Source organism: Motacilla alba, chromosome 3 (assembly GCF_015832195.1).
Source record: "Motacilla alba alba isolate MOTALB_02 chromosome 3, Motacilla_alba_V1.0_pri, whole genome shotgun sequence".
Lineage (NCBI taxonomy): Eukaryota > Metazoa > Chordata > Aves > Passeriformes > Motacillidae > Motacilla > Motacilla alba.
In genome coordinates this window covers 77,095,635-77,117,994 of record NC_052018.1, presented here as the reverse complement: position 1 = coordinate 77,117,994, position 22,360 = coordinate 77,095,635, and the positions used below count along the sequence as shown (strand labels likewise).

At 42.4% G+C, this 22,360-nt stretch overlaps 2 protein-coding genes across 11 annotated transcripts in view; one reads left to right on the top strand and one right to left on the bottom strand.

Annotated features, from left to right (window-relative positions):
- Positions 1-1,982, top strand: part of MAP3K4 (mitogen-activated protein kinase kinase kinase 4) — an 83,329-nt gene extending 81,347 nt beyond the window's left edge. For 8 of the 9 annotated variants that reach the window (XM_038130366.1, XM_038130361.1, XM_038130362.1 and 5 more), the window contains 3 exons: positions 9-115; positions 322-501; positions 1,436-1,982. In XM_038130366.1, the coding sequence (XP_037986294.1) occupies positions 9-115; positions 322-501; positions 1,436-1,456 (308 nt within the window). In that variant the 3' untranslated portion in view covers positions 1,457-1,982. Of the gene's footprint in view, positions 1-8; positions 116-321; positions 502-1,435 lie in introns of those variants that run through there. The other variant, XR_005256165.1, reaches the window with a different exon arrangement.
- A 2,544-nt stretch (positions 1,983-4,526) lies between these two features.
- Positions 4,527-22,360, bottom strand: part of AGPAT4 (1-acylglycerol-3-phosphate O-acyltransferase 4) — a 72,527-nt gene continuing 54,693 nt past the window's right edge. For both annotated transcript variants that reach the window (XM_038130369.1, XM_038130368.1), the window contains 4 exons: positions 19,930-20,032; positions 18,563-18,638; positions 13,014-13,212; positions 4,527-5,819 (listed from right to left, as the gene is read on the bottom strand). In XM_038130369.1, the coding sequence (XP_037986297.1) occupies positions 5,728-5,819; positions 13,014-13,212; positions 18,563-18,638; positions 19,930-20,032 (470 nt within the window). In that variant the 3' untranslated portion in view covers positions 4,527-5,727. The remainder of the gene's footprint in view (positions 5,820-13,013; positions 13,213-18,562; positions 18,639-19,929; positions 20,033-22,360) is intronic.

The following is a 22,360-nucleotide window of genomic DNA, read 5'->3' as shown; positions in this document are numbered from 1 at the left end:
TTTCAAAGCATACATGGCTCCAGAAGTAATCACTAGAGCTAAAGGAGAAGGCCATGGACGTGCAGCAGACATCTGGAGCCTGGGCTGTGTTGTCATAGAGATGGTCACGGGCAAGGTAGGGATGTTTTATGTGCTGATAAAAAGCAAAAAGTTCTCAGCAGTTTTTCTGCAAATTCTGTTCCCGCTCTCAGCAGTTTGTCACACTCATGTCTGCAAGGACTGGGATGGTTTTTCATTTCCTGGAGCACAGAAATACGTGCTCCAGTGGGTAGCAAGTTACTCACTAAAGCTTGCACTTAGCAATGCTGTCACCTATTGCAGAGGCCTTGGCATGAATATGAGCACAACTTCCAGATCATGTATAAAGTGGGGATGGGTCATAAACCTCCTATTCCTGACAAAGTGAGCCCAGAAGGGAAAGACTTCCTTTGCCACTGCCTGGAAAGTGACCCAAAGATGAGGTGGACGGCCAGCCAGCTTCTCGATCATCCTTTTGTCAAGGTTTGTCTGATGACTTTGGCTACAAAAACTGCAGATGGGAATGGGGAACAGCTTTTAGTCAGCTTCTTTGTTCTCAGTGATGCCACAGAGGCTGGTGCCATGGTTAGGGGCTGCTAGCAAATTAATGCTGTCCAGGAAAAATGGACTGGCAACTTTCCAGAAGCAGATGTGTTATTTTCAGCAAGCCTGTGATTGTAGGACATGGTGTGCACTGTGCAATGAACTGTCACTGCTGTTTTGAAATGCATTATCTTTATGTTAAAAAGACAAGTCAGGCTCCAACTCAGTGGTAGCTAATTGGATATGAAGGGCTTTGCAGCAAAAACTTCAGCAAGTACAGATGCACGGGTTTTTAGAGATAAGAGCCCCTCCATAAAAAGTGAAACCACACACAAGAAGTCTCCCATTCTTCTGTGCAAAGAGCTGCTTTTAAGTTCATACTTAAAGTTAAGGTCATACTGAATGTTTTATCTGGCAGCTGCTGTAACAGTCTGCAGTTCTTGCATGAACTACGGTGTGATGCTTTCCTTAAGAACAGGCAAATATTCACAGCCACAAATTGAGCTCTCTTAGTAACTTCTTTTTTGAAGGAGTAGGAGCACAGTAGTTTATTGAATTCTGTCTCATTTTCCAGCATAAAGTGATCACTTTGGGGTTCTGATTCAGTAGCAGTGTGTTTGGCATCATCACCCATTCCTCATCAGTGCTGCTGTAGCAGATCCCATCCATCAGAGGTGGACACTGCTTTAGGCACCTAAAGGATGCATGGTAACAGTGGGAATGTCAGTACTCCCATACAAACACTTGTAATGCATTACTGTGGAACAAGGGAGAGAAAAAAATTTGAAGGTGAAGGTGCTAAAGAAATGGCTCCATTATCATCTTGCTGCAGGAGGGAGATGGCTGAAGTAATTGCCTTTTACTTCCTTCCCAGGTTTGCACCGACGAAGAATGAAGTTACTTAATCTCTGGCCTTCTCTATTCTGACAAGATTTGAATCACTACTGTATGTAATATTTACATAAAGACTGTGCTGAGAAACAGTATAAAAGTTGACCTTAACGAAGACTGCACAAGTGACAGTGTCACTTCCTCTGCTGCTCCTGTACATTTTACTTGGCACATGTTGCTCACGTGATGTGTCCACAAGTTGGAAGAAGCTGCATGTTTCAGTGAAAGTGCCATTACTACTGTATATGGACCATACCCTTTTTGTTCCTTCTCCTGTTTCTCATTTGACTGAGAACTTGTATTGTTAATATGTAGTATTTTTGAACTCTCTAGGTTCAGAAAAATGCTGTAGTGTTACCAGGCGTTATGGACCTTGTTTTTTAATCTGTTTGAGTGCACTGACTGTGAACTTTTACTGGGGTTTTTGTTTATTTGTTTTTGGCAAGCTTCGGATTTGTTATGCACAAGGCTGATTAATGAACTTTAAAAAAAAAAAAAAGGTTTTTCTCAATAAATGGTTTATTTTAGGAGATGTTGGTGCAGGGTTTTTCTTCCAAAAGTAAATGGGGGACTGTGCCACATTTTAAACTTGTTTGCAACATTGGGATAAGACTGCTAATCTGACCTAACTGGAATAAGCTGCTCTTGTATTGCAGTAGTCAGTGTTTTGTCAAGTTTCAAGATGAGTACTGTGAGAGATGTTTCTTACACAAGAGGTAAGAGAAGTAAGGTTTCCCCCTTTCATCACCTTCTGAGAAAAGAGGGTGATGGGCAGTTCCTGACACTGCCTTTTATGTAAGGGATACCATCCTTCTTGGATGGATGCACTGTGAACAGGGAGTGCCTGCATGACATTTTTGTCTTCTAGAAGAGAACTGTACAAGCTGATTCTTGTGTTCTGTTTGGCAAAACCAAGAATCTACTGTTATATTTTGAAAACTGACTTCTGATCCTGGGCTTTTATTTCCCCACCACACCTCAGCTGTCATCAGCCTCTGAAAAGGAAGAGAGAAATGGCTAGCAATTGGAAGAAATAGCCTGCAATGCATGATCTATTTTTTTGGGTTTTTTTGTTTGCTTGTTTGTTTTTTGTTTTTGTTTTTTTACTTGCTATTACAGACAGGTGACTTAAAGCTGTTACTTGTCAACATTAGTGCAAGCTTACATATTTCTGTTAAGCTTTAGACTTAAAACAGGTAATTTAAAACTTACTTTTAATACTTAGTTTTATATTCTAGTGTCTTGTCTCTCATCTTCAGCCACAAATTCTTGATTAGTCAGAGGTGTGGGGTGAGTTTTTCAGGAGCTACCACAAAATCTGACATTTCTACCTAGAAAAGTATGAACCTTGCTGTGTATGTCACCTGTGCAGGTATTTATGCTCTCAAAAAATATAATGCTAAATTTAAACAAAGACTTCCCCTTCTTTTCAGTACTCTATTTTCAGCTGTGTGATAGGAGGTATGTTGTCATCCTCAGTAAAGGACTATGAGAGTGCCTGAGGTCACAGTGTCCCCCCAGCTTGCTGCGTGCTTCACTTTGCAGTGTAACACAAGTATCTGAGTGAGTTGTGTCCTCACTTGCCTCGTTTCAGGTGCTCTTGAACAAAGACAGGAACAGTGGACAGCTTTTACGAGTCAGGATAAAGGTGACAAACTCTTACCAGTTTGTTCTTGCCAACCAAAAGAAAACTCATTCACTGCATACTAGCTTTTTATACTTTTATTTTTGTATAAACAAACATTAAGACTAATTTTGTTAAGGCAGTTGTAGAACATACAGTTGCTTGTGGGGATGAGGGGCAAAACACTGCTTCCTAATAACCTATGTCATTCTTTTAATACAGTGAACTGGAGAAGTTTAACTTTGGCAAGGACTATTAAGCTTTCTCTGTCTGTCAGTGAGTGCTGGAAGGGCCTCAGTGGTGTGCCAGGACTTGCACAAGTGCTCAGGAGGATGGATCCAGGAGTGGCATGTTTGGTCCTCAGCCTGTTCTGGGTTGGTCCCAGGGAGAGGGGTATGAAATCATCTCGGCACTTTCTGAAGTATTTACTTGTTTAGTGCTTTCCTCTGGGAGAAGGGCACTGCCCACAGTTGGAGGGGAAAGGACTAAGATTCATAAGGAATGCCAGATGTCTTCCTTACTGCATGTTAAATCCAGGGCTCTCAGAAGGCAGAACAGCTTCTGTTGCTCCAGGAATATGTATTTGCTGCTCAGAACTGCTCACCTGCCACCCAGAGAAAAGGCCACTGGGCCTGCCAGGTAGTGTTCACAGCAAAACGCTACCCTGGAGAGGCCTTCCCTTTCTCCCCTCCCACCCATTTTCCAGCTCTTGTGTACAGGGGCTTCAGGTCTGGCTTGTTACTGTGCCTGATCATTACTACAGGATGCAATACTCAGTTTTTCACTGTTAAGAGTGTTACAGCAAATAGAGTGCAGGGCATGTGCTTTATTAAACAGCACTGTAAACATTATAGTATTTTCTACTCTTGAGCTCTAAAAACATCTGAGCCCCTATTTCTGTTCATGACATTGAACAACCTGTTCCTGAAACCTTCAGAACATAGGGAAAGCATGTGTACACAAGATGTGTGGCAAAAAGCCTCCCAAAGCAGTCTCTCACAGTGCCTGTGCCTTCCTTCATGTTGTAAATGTGACTGCCTCCACTATCCCTGCACTTCACTTATTTCTCCATGCTAAAAGCACTACTTCACCTGCTTTTTAGGTTCTGCATATTAACAAGGTGAGTTTCTACATTATCTGATGTACTGAATAGCAAATACATATTTCATGGAATGATTCATATTGTTGTATTAGCCTGTTTTTTTTGGCCTCAGTTATATTACATGGAAAGAGCAATGTTTTTATACCAGTTGCTGGAGTAAGACTACTCACTTTCTTCGCTAAAGACTATCTGGTTTAGCTCTATGCCGAGTGAATATGGACTGTCTTTAAAAGTCAATCACAACCTCCACTGCTCAGTGTTAGGATCTGTAGACTTTGAAAAATTGGGATTTTTTTTTTCCCAATCATATTTGCTGTTGGTTCATGTCCCCTCCTTTCCTTTTTTTCCCTGCTTTAAACAAGTTATTTCTACTAACCTGCAGATCCTTAACTCTGGAAGTTTAAAAACAGGAGGCAGCTGCCCTGAGATCAGTACCAGGAATGTCAGAGCAACCCCAGAGCTTGGTTCTAGTTTTATTTAATTCAGAAGGGTGTCAAATCAAGACAGACATAAAAAACATCAGCCATACCTACTGTCCTAGGTCTCTCTCCTAGTTACCCCTCCTCACCAGAAGGAAATAATTTACTATTACTTCAGGCTGACTGTTATGAGGCACCAAGTAAACTAATTTATCAGAAAAGACAGACAAGCAGGTTAATTAGGATCACAACAGTATGGGTATGGGGCATTGTAATGCACACTTTGCATTATTTCACTATACCATACCCAGTTGTTTTGTTTCCAAAATTGTTAGGATGGCCTGGAATTTAAGTAGCATTTAGAGCTGAAAGGAATTTTAATACTTCAATTTTTCCAAACTAAAAATGACATTTACTCTGAAGAATTACAGGTTTCGGCTATCCCTCGGCTGTATGCCTGGGGAAAGAAGGGCAGTGGGTAACTTAGCTCTGCTCAGGCCCCAAAGCCAAATTCTGATCCAGGTTCTGCTACTGCCAGGCTCTGATGTCTGGATGTCCAAGCAGGGTCTGGCTGAAGTTTTCAAGGGCCCATGTAGTGCACACTGTGGGAATAAGTTCTGGATGTACAAAAACTCTGCTGTAGTTCTGCCAGTTCAGCAGAGCTGCTTCAGTCCAATACTCTATAACCAAGCACAGCATCCCGCTGTACTGTATTTAAACACTGACAGATTATGGTTGTTAAACTGTGTGAGCTACACAACTATCAAGTTTAATCATCTTGTAACAATCTTCTGACATTAAAGCTTGCACCTCTGGTTAGTTTCCAGGTAGAGTCTCTTCATACAAGCACGCTGGAATTTAGTTTTTTTTTTCTTCAAAACTTAAGACACTTCATAGGAAAACAAACCAACCACACATGTGCAAACCTGTTGTTGAGAGTATACGAAGGAGTGCATCTTTCCAGCATGTCATCCATCCCAAACCCCAGAGAAAAACAACAGGAGCACAAATTCAGATATTCACGGCAATTACTCATCCTCGGATCTTGCTTGAAGGACCGTGATATGCACTTAAAAGAGTTTTCAGCAGTTGCATTTGTTCCCTTTGGATTGAAGCAGTCTCTGAAGGTGCTACTTTTGTTTCTGCTTGTTGTCATTGTTGCCATAGGTGGAGCCCTTGTTAATTTCTGTGACCCCGATCATCCATCTGACACCAACAGAAGCTGCAAAACAAACACAGTTAAAGCTGTTTTGAGGCATGGCCTGAAGATCTGTACTGGCGTAGCACCATGAAAGAGACCTTGGATGAAAGGTGCATTTGATGCTCCCACACCTCCACATCAACTTATTTGCCTATGGCATGTCATGAAGGAAGAGCCTCAGGCTGGACACATCCCCTCCCATCAGCAGGGAAAAGGCTACAAGGAACCAGGATGGATGTGAGAGGCACAGCCCCACATCCAAAAGAGGACAAAAAAGTGCAAGGGAACTTCAGATCTTGATAAACAAAAAAAAAGTAAGTTGTGGTGTTTGTTAATGGTAGCTCATGAAGAAGTCCATTACAAGAAAACAGGTTAATTTAAAAGACTTTTATAGATAATTCAGTAATAATTCACCATGTGCAAGGATTATTTTATTTATTTATCTGTAGCACTTAATGTGACTAAATTGAATGCAGCTTAACCTAAACTCCTTCCCTCACACTTCTGATTTCTTTGTAAAGGAGCTCAGCTGCCCAAAATCTATTATTCTGCAAGCATCTGCTTCAGCTACTGTACACATTCAGAACTGCCATGCTTCTTTCAGGCCTAAACCTATTAGGAAGTCACAAACATCTTCCCTCTGCTCAGAATGCTTTCCAAAAAAAAGGAACCCAAACCAAACAAACCTAAGAAAGCCACAAACCTCCCCCAAGCCTCCAAATCCCACTGTCTTTCTGACTGATGCTGACAGTTAGGTGAGGTGCTCTAGATGTCTCATTCCCATCAGTCTTGACTTCTCTAAGATGACTCTGGACAATTTCTCACCAGCCAAAGGACTCTTTATGGTTAAGTCAGTGCCTGATATCAGCACCAGAATCCAGAGGTTTCATCCCACTACCAGGCATCCCTTGTGAACCGCAGGGCTGATACAAGGCCGTGTCCTGGCATTTGCTGCTCTTCAGCCCTGGAAGGGGAGGGGGCTGGCAGCTGGCAAACAGTGCTGCCCTGTGCTTCACCAGCTGCTACTTGGCACAACAACACGGGCAACAAAGAGCCATCACTACAGACTCATGCTGTGTAGTCTGACAGTAAATTGGCAGTTTTTAGAGTGCAAGTGGTAACTGGATACCAGGGATGAGTCACATGTGATGTGACAGCATGGCTGGACACTGGGAAGCTGGTCTGCCCATGGGGCTGCCCTCGGGTCTTGTGGGTGCCAGGAAAGCAGGGCCCTCTCACAGGCAGAGCTGTGCAGTGAACAGTCCAGAAAGGGAGCTGGCTCTGAGGGCACTCACTGTCACTTACACTCCACCGTCAGTCTGTGAATAGAAACACACACCACTGAGACAAGCAAAGGGCTTCACTCTCATAGACAGACAAGAAAGAAGAAAGAAAACCATCTCTGACATTTAACTGGCCATGAGCTGGGGAACACGAGAAAGATCCAAAGTGTAGCCTGCAGTCTGGGATCATAACATAATAGTAAGCATGAAATCATTAAGATTTTTAACCACAAGGGATAGAAACAGCATCTGGAGATGGACACAGAGCATAAATAAGAGCAGCTGTTACAGCAGCCACACACTATACTGGGGATTTCATCCAGTTCCAAGAATGCCTGGACACGAAAAACAACTAGTTCAGCAGTTCAGATGTCCTTTTTTGCCCTTTGCTCCCTTGGCAGAAGCTGTCACTGCCTTCTATCCCCGTTTCACCCTGTAGCCCTCAGCACCCTGGGGAAGGTGGGGTGCAAGGAGAAGAGGACTGCTCACGTTTGCCAAGTGTGTGGAAGCAAAGTGGGGTAAGGCTGGGCTGCCTCACTGGTCTGTCCTTGCATTGCCTCCTCGCCACAGCTCTCCTGGAGCCTCAGGGCACACCTGAGAGATACCTTCACATTTAAGGATTTATTCACTTCTTGTTTTACATACAACTGTAGTAAGGGGAACGTCAGGCTTTTTACTTCAAGAAAGGGGAGAAGGGGAGATCAAGCAGTAACTAAACAAGTGCCTAACTTCATAGCTGTGAGGGTTTAAGACCACACAGAGAAGTGCACAAGAGAAGCTATTGGCTGAAGCATCCTTGTACTACTCCACAGCAAACTGAGGTAACTGAGCTCCTGCATCTTTGTGCTCATCCATTACTCAGCATCCAAAAGATGCAGGAGGTTGCTGAGGACCTGCTCTGCCTGCTGGAGTGCTGGGGGCTCAAGGAGGGCTGAGCTGACACAGTCAAGAGAGACAGGAGTGTAATCTTTCTTGGAACATGTTTTAGCTCCAAGAAAATCACCACCTCCACATGTAGTATCTCATCCCTCAGCAAAACCTTAGCTCAAAGGATTTCCACCTTTTCTCTTACAACTCAGGATTTTTTTTCTCATCTGTTGCCCTGCCTTCATACTACACAGCAAGCGCTATAAGCAGCACAGCAGGCGGGGCATAAATATTTCCCACATCGAGTTTGCACTTGAGTTATATAGGTTATGCATTGAAATGGAGATTTGTACAACTAAAGACTGTACGAATTGTAGACATTTCCATTGAGGGCTTATCCTATGTACTATGAAGGAGAAGAAACAAGCAACACACTCACATAAAAAACAACCCACCTCAAATCCTCCAATTTCTAGGCAACAGGCTGAAAGGCCAGACTATCTGGCAGCTCCACCAAAAGGCAGAACTGACACAGGCATGATCCTGCTCATGCTTTGTACCCTGTTGTAAAACTTACTACAACCCTGCTGGCTTGTCCTCTCCTAACCTTGCATTCATCTCAGCCTGCAGGCAGTGCCAGCCTCACTGCCCAGGTCACACCGTGCTCCAGCCCTGTGGTCCACACTCTGCTCCTGGACACTGCGACGTCCCCAGGGTTGCAGTGTGATCCCACCCACCGTGCACAGCACACACAGAGCAGCTCCCACAGAATCCCAGCTGGCTCATCACTGCTTGCACTCGGTGCAGAGGGAACACTTCTCTCGCCTACAACTGATATGGAGCTGCTGGCCCTGTGCCATCAGCCCAGATGCCACTGTGCTTTTAGCATTAAACATGGAATAGCTGCTGCTCCCTTATAAACACTCTCATCTTTTGCATACATTCTCTTTTTAACTGCTGTTGACAGCTTTACAATAAATTACTTCACTTCTAGAGCATGAAGGGTGGGTGTCCTTCTCAACACAAGTTATCAAAACATGAAAGGCAACCCAGCATTTGGTTCTTTGAAGCCAAATGAGACTGGGGAAGCAGGAGGAGAAGAAAAAGAAGCTGCTGTCAAATACAGATACTGACGTTTGACAGACGCGCCTACTGCTTCAGCACCAAAATATCAGCACCAATTTTTAAATAGTTGTGAGCTAAGTACCTAAATCTCTAGCCATGTGTCCTGTGAAACTAAAGCTGGTTTTCAGAACACTTCTGTCCCTCAGACTACTCAAGCATTTATCTGGAGCAGCAACTGCCTTGTATTGCTTCAAGTAGTTTCACAATGGGCTCCCAGGCCCAGAGCAGCAGTAAGGTACGAGCACAGTGTGATGACTTTTGGGAGTCTAAACAGCCAAACTGCTGCACAGCAAAGCACGAGGGGACAGCATTCACAGTATAAAGAAATGTCATTTATTTAGGGCTGAAAGAGTTTGAGCTGAACCAAGAAGAGCTGTGCATACATGGGTTATTCATTCTTAGATCTCAGAGTTAGGGTCTGAGTGATTACCGTTCTTCCACTCCAGCTCAAGTGGAGCATTTTTCTTAGAGCTCTTTCCACCTGAACAGCCAGTTACTTACAAGCCAGTCAGTGTTTTACTGGAGAGCACAATAAGCAGAAACTATCCAAAGGACAAATGACAATCTAGGAACAATGCAGAGGGTACCAGGTGAATGGAACTCCTAGTTACTCTGCTCTATCACAAAAGGTTTATTTTGTGCTTATCTGCACCTGTATCAGGTACTGAAACCCACCCTTAAAACCAAAAATCTATTACAATGGGCTATTAGGGACTGCAGTAAAGTTCCTGATTCTGGAGTATCAGGTGAGCTGTCAAAGAGCCAGAGGAAAAAACCAAACCACTACCTGTGCGCTTCAGTTATAAACAGTGAAAAAGGTCTGCTAGGAGCAATGGGAAGAGCTGATTCCGTCATCTGATAAATCCCTCCAGTCTGCAGAAAAACCTTCCTTTTACATTGTTAAGCCACCAGGTACCAATTACCGCTCCCACTGTAAAGACAGCAAACACATCCTCCCTGCTTTGCTACACACTGGCTGTGCTTGCAGGCTGCTGTAGGCTTCTGGCAGATCCAGTATTACCTGGATCTATTCTCAGGTTATCCAGATAACCTGAGAATAAATCCTTTGGATTATCACTGCAGTCAAGAGATGACTCAGAACAGCCTGCTTATTAACCTTTCCTTGTGGCTAGAAGCAGAAGTAAGAGAAGTGGGGAACAAGAAAAGGGGAAAGAAATGAAAAGAAGGTCGTTCTTGCTGTCTATTCTTGGTAGCATCATAGCTTTTTTCCTTAACAGGTTCTTCTTTCACTTCTTTATAAAGAAAATATGTGACCTAGGTCACTAATGGCAAGATTGTATTGGCTTAGGGTGCAGGGTGAGGAGTGTGGTGTCACACAGCTAAATCCAAAACCATCACAAATGCTACAATGTCAAGCAGTAAAGCAGTCGGCCCTGAGGTTAAACTCCAGAAACCCTGAATAATGGTGTGAGGCTCCCTGTGGAGGGTACACAAGGCATGAAGCACTTTGAAATGGCACTCAACCAACCAGTCTGCTGAGTGGAGAAACTGAATTAAGAGGAAAATGCTGAAGGAAAGATGACAAATTCAAACCATTCTGCAGTAGCTACACTTCAGTGCACCACCAGGCCATCGTTACACAACCCAGCACCAAACGGACTATGCCAGCATTTCTTCCAAAGGCAGAACAAATGTCCTCTTGAGCAAATTGTCAGGCCGTAGCATTTACATTAATGGTGTAACACCTCTTCCCACCCTGCTGTTTGCATGTCGGAACCCAAGACACCCCTCTGGGTGCCCTGGATGGCCCAAGCCCCTGGCAGGGGGCTCTGAGACCCTGGCATGCAGCCAAAGACACGTGGGGTTTTGATCTTAGCCCATGGGAAAAATTACCAACTTTGTATGAAGAACTACAAGTCAGAAAAGTTTAAGTAGCATAACAGTAGTTGTCACAGGGTGAAAAGAGAAATTTTGGGACTTTGTACATGGGGGTCTGAGGCTCCAAGATGGAGGAATCAGGGTGTGCCCTGTTCTTCTTCTTTCTTCTTCCTAGCCTCCATGATTTGGGTGATGTTGGCACTTTCAGATTGGTTTAGAGTAGAAAGTCACTGTCTAACATAGGTGATAGGTATTGGAACATAATTGTAAATATCAAGTCCGTAGCTCATAGTATAAAAGACAACACCAGCCCCGTGGGAGGGCAGTGTGCCTGTGGCTGACCTGCTGAGGCAGGCCAGACAGAAAATGGTTTAGATAATAATTAATAAACAACCTTGAGAACGACAGCCGAAGACTTCTGACTCCTTCGACAGCTGGGTTGGGAAAAAGACTTTCAACACAATCTTGGGGTCACCCCAGAAGAGGTGACTCCCAGATTTGCCCACTTTGCAAAGGAGCACAGGGGAGGCTGATTCACCTTTCCATGCAAGCGACAGGGATTTGAAAACCTCCATTGCCTCCCATTCCTAGCACACCCCAACCACAGTGCTCCCTCTACACTCCCATCCTCTTCACCAGTCACAGAAGGGGGCACTGCTTGTGACTTCCAACAAGCAAGGTAGGTGGAAAAAGAGGCTTTTAAGTTGTAGTTACTGGCCTGAGGAATCCTTACATGTTTTACACAAAGCATTTCCAGGGTAACAAGCACTAACAATTTCTCCAGATGAAGACAAGAGCTCAGGATTCCCTTCTTTATTCCTCTACCCTGCTCACTTAATGTACCAACTATTATGCTGGATCTTATCCTTGCTTGTTTTCCTTCCTCTGGCTCAAAGCATCATGAAGGAAATTTCCTGCCTGCATGGACACACGCAAACTGTTCCTTCTGAAATTACACCTATAAGAAGCATCAACAGGAGCTTAATGCAGCATTGGTTTTGGTGGGCAGTTTCTGAAAAAGAATATTGTATGCCTAGCACATCAAACTATTCCCAGATGGCTAAAAGGATGTTAGTTAATCTTGATCAATCTAGCTCAAGAGTCAGACTTCTGAGAATGCAAAGAATTATTATGTGCTAGGAACAATTTCCTGGGTAGAGAGCAAAGATTCACTTCTAAATCAAGAAAATGCTCCATATTTTCCTGTCTCCTCTGTATTGCTATTCTGGACATGGCTTTTTAAGTCAGCTCTGTATCCAAGTTCTCTCAGAGCCAGGAAGACTGTGAAGTTCTGTTTTTTTTTTCCCCAAGGTTGTTTGTAATATACACAGATGTGAAGGCATTGAAGTCATAAATACCTGTGATGGTAAGAACAATAACAGACAGTATTTGCTTTAGAAATGTATGGCTTATTTTGGAAGGGAACTTATTATTCAAACCAGCACTCAATCCCAGACACCCAGATATGATGCAATTTGCTCAACTGACCTGGTTTCTGCTTCCATGAAGAACACCAAATGAGATCTCCCTCCCTTCCTCTAGGCCAGCTCCTTGTTTTGTTTTCCTTTTTTGTCTTAAATATCATACTACTTGGAATATGAACCAAGGCAGTTCAGAACTTCCACAGGACCTGCAGGAATCACGTGTGACAGTCCATGCCCTGTGCTACATAAATCAGAGTAGATGGCCACAACAGGCTGTGCTTAAATCAAGAATTGCTGGATTACCAGTGCATGACACATCACACTATGATTAGACAAAAGCATTCTCAAAGGAATAAATTATCCTTGTGCCTTTTTTCTAAGCATTTTAAGTAGAACACAGCAACACACAACACAAGAAAAGAAAGCCTTTTGTAGGCAACCCACTGAGAAGTCACTGTTTGAATTCTACAGAAACAGAAAAATTTGTATGCAGCTCTTACAAAAAATAGTACAGCTATAAAAAGTTAACAAAAAATAATCTTTTTAACCTAGTCCAGGGAGAATGGACATATTAGATGGGTTGTTGAATTCACAAGTCATCTTTATATTTAGCAAATCTCAGTAAATCCTATTGGACAGTTACACTGTAAGTGATCTTTTTGTATCAGAAAACTTACCTATTATAATGACAAATGCAAAACTAGCCAGTGTCAGTGATGATCCACTGTTGATCATGTTGATGAGCAGCTGGAACAAAGGATATAGCAGCAATAAGGCCCAGAAAAGCCAGTTCAAAAGTGTCCATGGTCGACGGGGTGGTACTGTCGGGACTGCTGGGTAGGTTCCTGTGCGGTAATATTCCTCCTGGAACGCATCCTAGTAGGACAAAGGAGGGCAACAATTAAATCCCCATCTGCCAACAAAACTAGCCATTCCTGGCTTTGATGTTCCTCCTTCTGCAGGCTTGTAACCACAGGGGAAGATCAAAGACCAGCTGATGGCTGGAAAGCTTGTACTTTGAAGTCAATGAACACGGAGTCAAAAAAAAAAAAAAAAAGAGAAAAAAAAAAAAGAAAAGAAAGGGGGAGCATACACTGATGTGTGAATACTTTCTTTCTCTTACACACAGCAGCCTGAAAAATGCCATAAGTGGAGAGCATAGCAGCCTAGGAAAATGGGAGGGATGATGGGATATACACTCCTGCAGCAGTGCAGACATCACTGCTGAACCTCCTGCAGGAGCCACAGCCACTGCCCAAGCACTGCAGGTAAGCCAGGGAAGTGTCTGGGCTCCATACCCAGCAGCATCCTCTGTTCCCTTGTTTTCTCCAACTGCTGCTCTCAAACAGCACCAACAAACCTGTCAGGAAAGGTGACCAGGTGTCATTTTGTCCCACACTCCGAAGAACACCACCCCTTCCTGCCTTTGCCCCACAGATGTAGTCTTCTTCACCTTGTTTCCATGATGCTTGTGGTAGGCAGTTTGGGTGCTGAACCTCCCTAGAGGCAGTTTAGTGTGTAAACAGCACAAAATCTCTCACTGGCTTGGAGCAAATGACTTGACCTTTAAGTATAATACAAGGAGGATAATGGGGTGGGGTTGTTTTTTGCTGTTTTGTAGCAGCTGTTTTTTTAACTGGAGACTTTGAATTCAGTACCTTCCTCTATAGCCCACATGGGTGAACAGCATCGCCTTTACTGATCTCACCAAGCCCAAGATATCAAAAGTGGGCGGGGGAAAAATCCCCTCCCTCCTTGTTAAAAGCAAAGATTAATAATCTGCTATCTATTAATCTCTGTTATCACAAAAACCTGGTTGATTAATAGAGTCAGCATTAGATTGACATAAAAAATTAATTTAATCAGAATGAAGTATGATATTTCTTTAAAGAAAGGATTTTTGGTTTCTAAAACTTCTAGGAAAGCCAAGAGAAATCAACCAAAAGACTATTTTTTCTACTATGCTATGATTTTACACTCACACTCCAACTGACACAAACAATTCTTTACTTACTTGATAGCAACTTGAGAAATTACAAGCTGTTACCACTTTATTTCAAAATGAACATTCAGCTTTTAAGGGATGATGCAGCAATTAAAGCATTGCACTCTCTTTACTGAGATTACAAAAATTATAAATGTTTTACTCATGTGAGCTGGATTGTAGTGGGATCACTGTGGACAATTACTGAGCCATCTTCAACAGAGTCGACAGCATATAAAGTTTTCCCTGCAGTGCAGTGAAGACTGCTTTAGAACACAGAGCTACTCATCATCAGAAAACTGAACTTACTACATACAGTTAGGTTTCCAAATGCTGGTATTACCCAGCAACGTGAGGAATTCCCGACTGTTGCTGGCATTGCCATTAGAGGGCCTGCTACTACAGCGAGCAGGGCAGGCTCGCTTGAAACCGGCACAGCAGGGTTTTCTTTGTCGGCTCTGCACGCATGAGGGGCAAAAAACTACTGACCACACCTCACTGAGAGGCTTGAGACAGATGGAAAATACAAAAGGCAAAACAATGTCAAGGCCAACAGCTCCACCACGTTCCTCACTCTTGTGGGGAGCAGCTCTTCAGTCATAGTTTCTTACCCTTAAATATGTTCATTCACTTGCAAAAGGCATCTACGGGTTCATGTGTCTTGAAAGCTTTTGTGAGGGTGCCTATGATACCCAGCAACAAGACAGACTTTAAACAGATAACAGACCTCACCATTTCCCAAAAACACCTCACTCACATTAGGTTCCTTTCATTCCTCTGCCTACAGAGCTTCTTTTCAGTTTGTAATGAATTCCATCCACGCAGGTATCACATTCCAATATGGAAACGTGCTCCCTCTATTGCCCCCACCAGATTTAAGTTACTTCAGACAGTGAGGGGGAGGGGTAATGCAGCGAGGGCAAATCAGGGAACATCCATCCATCTCCTTGTGAGAGGCTAACTGGATTCCTCCTCCCCATTCCCATCAGGAGGCCTGAAAGCAGAGGTATGCTGCTGCCTCTTGGTGAGGAAGCCCACAAAGAATCAGGATCCAAAAATATATTCTTTGTTCCCACACACTGGAGTTCTGTACACTTCTCCTCTTCAGAGAGGCTTGGCTGATTCCTTAGGACATTTCTGTATGTATTTTCAGGCCCTGTTTTCCAAGCTTTTACAAGCAAGAAGAATTTGAAGCTTGCTCTCTTTTTAATGAAAATTAAGATTCTCAAGCAGAACTTCTACTTCAGGCATTGAGACTATAGGGAGGTAAAAATGAAAACAAACATGAAAGGACTAGCAGAGTTGTGACTATTACATATTACCTCTTCAGACCTGGCAAAAAGATCCCCAACCCAGTCCTTTTTAAAGGCAAAGGGAGCCTTTCTAGCAATGGCAGTTAAAAAAAAGGAGAAGAAATAAAAAGAGAAGGCAATGTGCAACCCAAATTGAACTTCTCTGATAATGTGGAACTAAATGATACAGTGCTGGCTATATGTGGAAGGACATCAACCCCCAGTGAGGAAGCAGCATATGGAGATGGTACTTACTGCAAGCCTGGAAAAAGAAGGAGAGCAGTGTTTGGTTTAGAGCAGCAGCACAATGCCACTGTTTATCTGGCAGGACTGTTCAACTGTGTTTGTAGCAGTGACTGAGACAAAAAATGAAGTGACAAGTAGCAAGAACATAAACACAACAGGCTCCCACAGAGAAGTATCTCAGATTGAGGTACATGTAGGTGAGAGCAGACAAGGAGGTAAAAACCAACGGACTAAGCTTTTCTCAAAGACTTTCACTCCTTTACTAATGTCAATATGGGGAAATAAAGAAATAAATAAATAAAAAATTCATGTCCCTCCACGTCCAGTAACTGCTGATTTCATTACTCATTCCAACGGCTCTGCAATCCTGATCATCTTGAGTGCACAAGCCTTGACCACTAAATCCTGCTGCTACAGCATAATTCAGCACACTGTGAGTCTTGAGAAACTACTGCAAAATTATTAAACTTATTGAGAATAAGCAACAGCACAGGGAACCATAATGTGTGCTAAAATAGGGTCTCTGCTTTCCAGTAGGATGCACAGCTTGTCTTTGAAACAGCAAGTGAAGTGCTGCAACCAAAACAGACAAAGCAGGGGATGAGTGTGTATCTTGCAATGAATTACTGCCCTTTGAACAAGTTTTTTAGATTATATCATAAATAAATATTTTCTGACTCTAAAGATGACTCTGACTCTGATGATGAAACAGAATTAATTTTTGGAAACAGCACCTGGGTGGCACTGCTGTTTGTTATCTGACCTAAGACCCTACTATCTTTTTAAGATGCAGGGCAGAATGGTGGAAAAAAAAATTTGTATTTTTACCCTGCAGGTGGGCTTTCATTATTTCAGAACTCTGGAAGAAGTTGTACCTGCTCTATAGCAGGTCTGACTTTACAACCCAGTCTGATTTTACAAAGACAAGGGCTTCAGTAAACCAGGAATGACTGCAATGAAGCAAGTTTCACTAAAGTAAAAGAGCTGGAGAAAGAGAAACATGCTGCCTTCAAAGAAAAACTAAAATCATCACCAAAAATCCCAAACCAAAACACAAACAAACAAACAGCTCCCCCAAGCCTTAATTAATCAAAAAACATCCACATAACTAAAAAAGGTTTTAGTGGAATGGAAAACTGAACACAGCATAATTCCCTCCTGGATGCAAAACTTCACTCCTATACTTAAATAGGAAACCAGAGACTTTACCAACCAGCAAATGAAGTTGTCATGAAGAACACATATGAAGACTACTATGATATATTGTACAATATAATATTACAAAGGATAGATGTACTCAGTTGCACTAGAAGCAACTGAGTGTTTGCCAAAGAGGGAATAACAAAAAAATCTTGGAGTGAATTACTGCAACTATGTAATAAAGGATTGAGAAAAACCATCACGACATTCACACTTATGTTCTTGTCTTGCCAACGGCTGAATAGTTCTCAGGGACATGAAACGGGGCTACAGAGTCATAGTAGCAGAAAGTGGACTTCTGCAATGCTGAGCAAAAGAACCATTTACATGTACATGGGCCCGTGGGTAACGGGCTGCTGTTCTGCAAAGGGGGGTTGTGCAGGAATCAGGTGTCTGGGGCACAAACTATGAGAAGGGGGATCAGAGGCAAAGGGAGTAGACCTACTAGTGATGTCTCAAGACACATTTACTTTCCACATTCCTGTAAGCAAGCTGCTTAGAGGAGCTATGAATTACAGCAGAAACAGTCATGGTTTGAAACTGAGAACTGCCAGGGCACTGTCGGTACAGAAATGCTAATGTGGTGTCCTGGGAAGAGCACAACAAATGGCACAGCACAGTTTTGCTGTCCCAGTGAGAGGAAACCAGAGCATAGCTATATTCCATAATTTCCAAATCCAAAGCACTGCTGCATTCCAGTCCGAATGCAGAACTTTGATCAAGGTATTCGAGCAAAGTGAGCTGCCAGGCCCTCATGCCGTGCATACCTATGACTCCTGCTGACTGAAATGGGAGTGCTGTGTGCATTCATAAAGCGCATCCCTCAACTACTACCTCCAACATTCATAAAAACAGCCCAGAAGAAACAGATTCTGAAAGATGAAGGATTCATATGAAAGCATTTGCAAAGAAAAAACAAAAAAAAACCCCAAACCACTGGGCAACTACAAACACAATCATTATTATTCTCTCCCCATCCTATGAAGTTGGGAATCTTAAAGGCAAGCCTTCTAAACCCACAGTGTGAAAACAATTTATCAGCCTGTTCTTTTTATGCTGGATGTCTGCCTTGGTAAAAAAGGCAGGGTAAAACAAGGGACAAAAATTTTAATACACTAAAGAATACATCTTATTTAGCCCACAAACTGCTTCTTGATTTAGAAGGTGGCTTCTAGGGGAAGAGGGTCTTTCTACCTATCAGAAGGCAGTAAGACAATTTCTATTTTTGTATCCTTATGCAACTTTCTAAAGAAGAGGCTTAAAACTGCTCTAGAAAGGCTTGTTTAAGCTTTCTTCCTGTTGCTCTATGTACAAAACAAAAGCAATCATGACTAGCAGCACAGGATCAAGTTTGTATGTAGAGAAACAGAGCACTCACCCTGAAAGCCAAACAAACCAACTCACCCCAAGCCTCCAAATTAGGACACTACACATGCACACACTAGCACTAATAAATAACTGAGCATTAGAGGCTCATAAGTGCTGTCTTGACAAAAAATCCAACCTTTTCTTGATACAGTTTGTGGAGCCAGGTAGAACATTCCTGCTCATCTTCTGGGACATCTTCTAGTGGAATCCGCCTGCCAATGGTAAACAAGAGAAATTAAAGAATATTAAATACTTTGACTATCATGAACAGCACTTGCATTATACAGACAGATTATCTGACAAGAGACTCACTATATTTTTCACCTTTTTTAAAACTTGTGCAACACCTACAGCACTTCCACAAGCAAATATGGAGGAGATTTTAAAGAAATCTGTGATAGTCCCCAACTAATTGCCAAAACAAATTTAGCCATGAGGTTTACCCTGCCTGTAACAGCTTTTCAGGATGGGTAAGCAGCTACCCTGACTTACAGCAGACTGGAATGGTGCAAAGGAGACACAGCAAGAGGAACCCCTCTGCTCTGTTGGAGCTGACATCCACAGGCAGGGCTCCGTGAATGCCATCCAGCCAGGCCGTGTACACCAAACACGAGGACAGCAGGCTGAGCTACCTCACAGAAGAGGAATCAGGAGTAACTTCCTTTTTACCCTTGGAAAAAAACAGTTCTGAAAAAACCCCACTATTTCAAACAGGCAGAAAAGGAGAAGTAGAAAGAAAAGGTCACCCCATTCCACTTCATATTGCTATCCAGGATAAAGCAACTGGACCAGCTCGCTGGTCTACAATAGCTCTTAAGGGGTTATGATGAACTCCTGATCGCTTGCAGCATCACTTTTAGGCTCCTATGCTCCAACCCTACATCATCACATGCCCTGAGAGCCTGTAGCACAGGTGCTGCTGGTAGAACCTCACCTAGGAATTGGCTCTTTCCCATTAAGATAATGGGAAGCCATTAGGGTATTTGTAATTTATAGAAACCTTAATGAAAAGGAATCCAGGTAATGTTTTTTTCATTAAATAACCCCCTTCTTGGTAGGGAGGCACAGCTGTCAAATACATCAACAATGACACCACCAGATGGCCTGACCTCCACCAGAGGAACTGGAACTATTTCTGGAATACCTGTGCCAGAAACAGGTATGAAGCAACTCCACCAGAACACTTAGATTGTGTTAGGTATTCTGGCCAAGTGAGTGAAAAGAGGCCCCAGTGCTGCTGCTGAGCTAAGAGACACACAAATGAGTAAAAAATAATAAACAAAAAGTTCTCTAGACATTTATGGGCTCCTCACATACTTATAATCACAGAACTTTACCACAGACACTACCCAACTCATATGAATTTTTTTCTGAAGTTCTGTGAAGCCAGGTTGGTAGAGATCTGCTTTTATGTTATCCACTTGAAAACATTCCCTTATTTAACCAAATGTGATTTCAAGTACACACTCCTGCTTAAAAGGAATTAAAATATGGATTACTTGCCTTACATATAAATCTGCATGATATTTCTTTCCATTTAGAACTCCCAGCAATGTTGGATTTTCATTATTTCTAAAATTAAGGGTAGAATCATAGACTGCAGAAACTACAAGAAGAAAAACAGATTATGTATTTACTGTAGTAATACAATGAAAATAAGTAATTCTCTCTCAGACAAGGAGAATATTTAAGTAAGTCATCAGCAATAGCAACACAGTTTGAGCTGTCGCCAAGGTAAAAATGACAACAGAATATTCAACATGCAGGTTTTCAGAAGCCAAATAATCAGTGACTCTTTCAGGAACTGCACCAGCAGATTAGAAAGGTTTGCTCTCCATCCGCCCTTGCCTCCTTCCTCATGATGGGAGTAGGGAACACAGTTACAGCTTCGGACAGGATACACCTAGGACTTCCTAGGAGTCAAATGGTTGCAGAACTGTTACCTTTTTCAGCTCACTGGGAGTCAACAACTGCCCCCTAGATCTGAGGAAACAACCAGGCAGATACACATTTTATAAACAATGAACAATATATACCTTTTGAGAACAGGTAACTGTGTGTGTGTGTGTGTGTGTGTGAGAGAGAGACCACCTGCAGCAGGAGGGCTTAATGCAGCCATGAATGGCTGCTGGTTCATGTCCATTGTTTGGTAACTCAGGCACTTCCTCTAGAGCAAAGGCAGAGAGAGAATGACACACCACAACTTGTGTGAGCTGGCTGCTGCTATGAAGACATGCAGATGTGAGGAACAGAACATGAAAGTTCTGCTGAACAAAACTGCAGCCAAATTTCCAGCACCAAGAAAACTGCACAGCTCAGGACTGGGTAGGAACAGTAAAACCATTTGCAAAGGCTGATGGCAGATAAACTAGAAGAGCAGTACACCAAGCAGTTGCTACAGAAAAAGCATTCACTGTTTAGAACGACATGAAGTGCTGCAAAAAAAGTTTATTTGAACACATCCTTAGATATGCTATCTTCCCGATGTCACAAAATGACCAGAGACTGATTCATTTTCCTGACACTGAAATCAGTTGTGCATCATGGTATGAACTCTAAGTGCAATGACAGCAAAACAACTTTCCTAATTTTTGTCACAAATGTGACTAAGAAGCATTTTCATGTGTAGCCTGTTGTATTTCAGGCTTTCTGCTCCAGAGTTTTGCAATAATTGATAAAAATGCATGTGGTGAACCTTTACTATGAAACCTCTCGACCCACCTAAGAAGGACTTAATACACAGGACAGATTTGCTCTTGGTTTTGAAACCTCTCTAGCTATGAGAGATAAATATGATTTGGTCTCAGTACTCAGCTCCCAGAAACTCACCACATCATTTGTTACTGCAAAACTGAATTCACAGTGAAGCCTGGCTTCAGTGCTGAACGTAAATCCTGACAACAAGGGCCAAACCCCTGTCAGTGCAAAATGACTCTGTCCCCACGTAACAACTCCATTCTTTTCCTACTACAGTTGGGTTCTTAGCCCAAACTCAAAACTAAAAACAAGACAAAATCTACTTCAAGCACACTATTCTCCCCATAAAAGTATGAAATTACTTCTTAAAAAATCAATTATCTGCCTCCATTTTTAAGCTTCTTAGAGTAGAAGGATTTTACTAATCTACTCTAATTTACTAATCCAATGTAATTGAAGGAAAACAAGAGCCCAGTTTGGTTTATACAGTGTAAGCTTCTTAGTTTATTCTTTAATAGCATGAGATTATTCTAACAACAATAGGGATGCAATAAAGCAAAGTATGATATACACCACACTTTTTCTTCCATCTCTCACAAGGCATCTATGTTTGAGTTTTTGTATGAATTGGGTTTTTGTTAAGACACATTGGAAGATAGTTCTCCTGTTCTGAAAAAACTTCTGTGGAGATGGACAGTAACATCTTTATGCGCTGACAGTCTTACACAGTGCTTTCCTTTTCTCCAGAGGAAAAAAAAAAGCTATTCCAGTTTTCAACTGGTCTGTAGTTTAACATTCAGTCTAGTACCTTTTAATAACACATTGAAATCTTTTGGTGCAAAGCAGTGCCAAACCCAAGACAATGAGAGCAATGCGCAGGAATAAACAGACCTCTGTTATCCAGATGTAACTGAAGATAACTAAAGATTTCAGCTTTCTTATTCTGAGAGTGCAGGAAAAGAATAACAATGAAAGTGCCCAAGAAAAAGGCTGCATGAAATTAAAATTTGCCAGAAAGCATCCACAGTCAAAGAAGCACTGGCATGCCGTGTGACACACTGAAACAGGTTATCATTAAAAATGGATCATGTAATCGCATAATTAGAATTGGACATGACTTTCTCATCCAAAAGCTGAAGAGACCAGTAAATTCACACTGTAAAACAAGTGAAAAAACTCCTTCAGAGTATCTTGAAAACACTGCAACTGTCTCACTCTCAGGCTAATACAAGCAGCA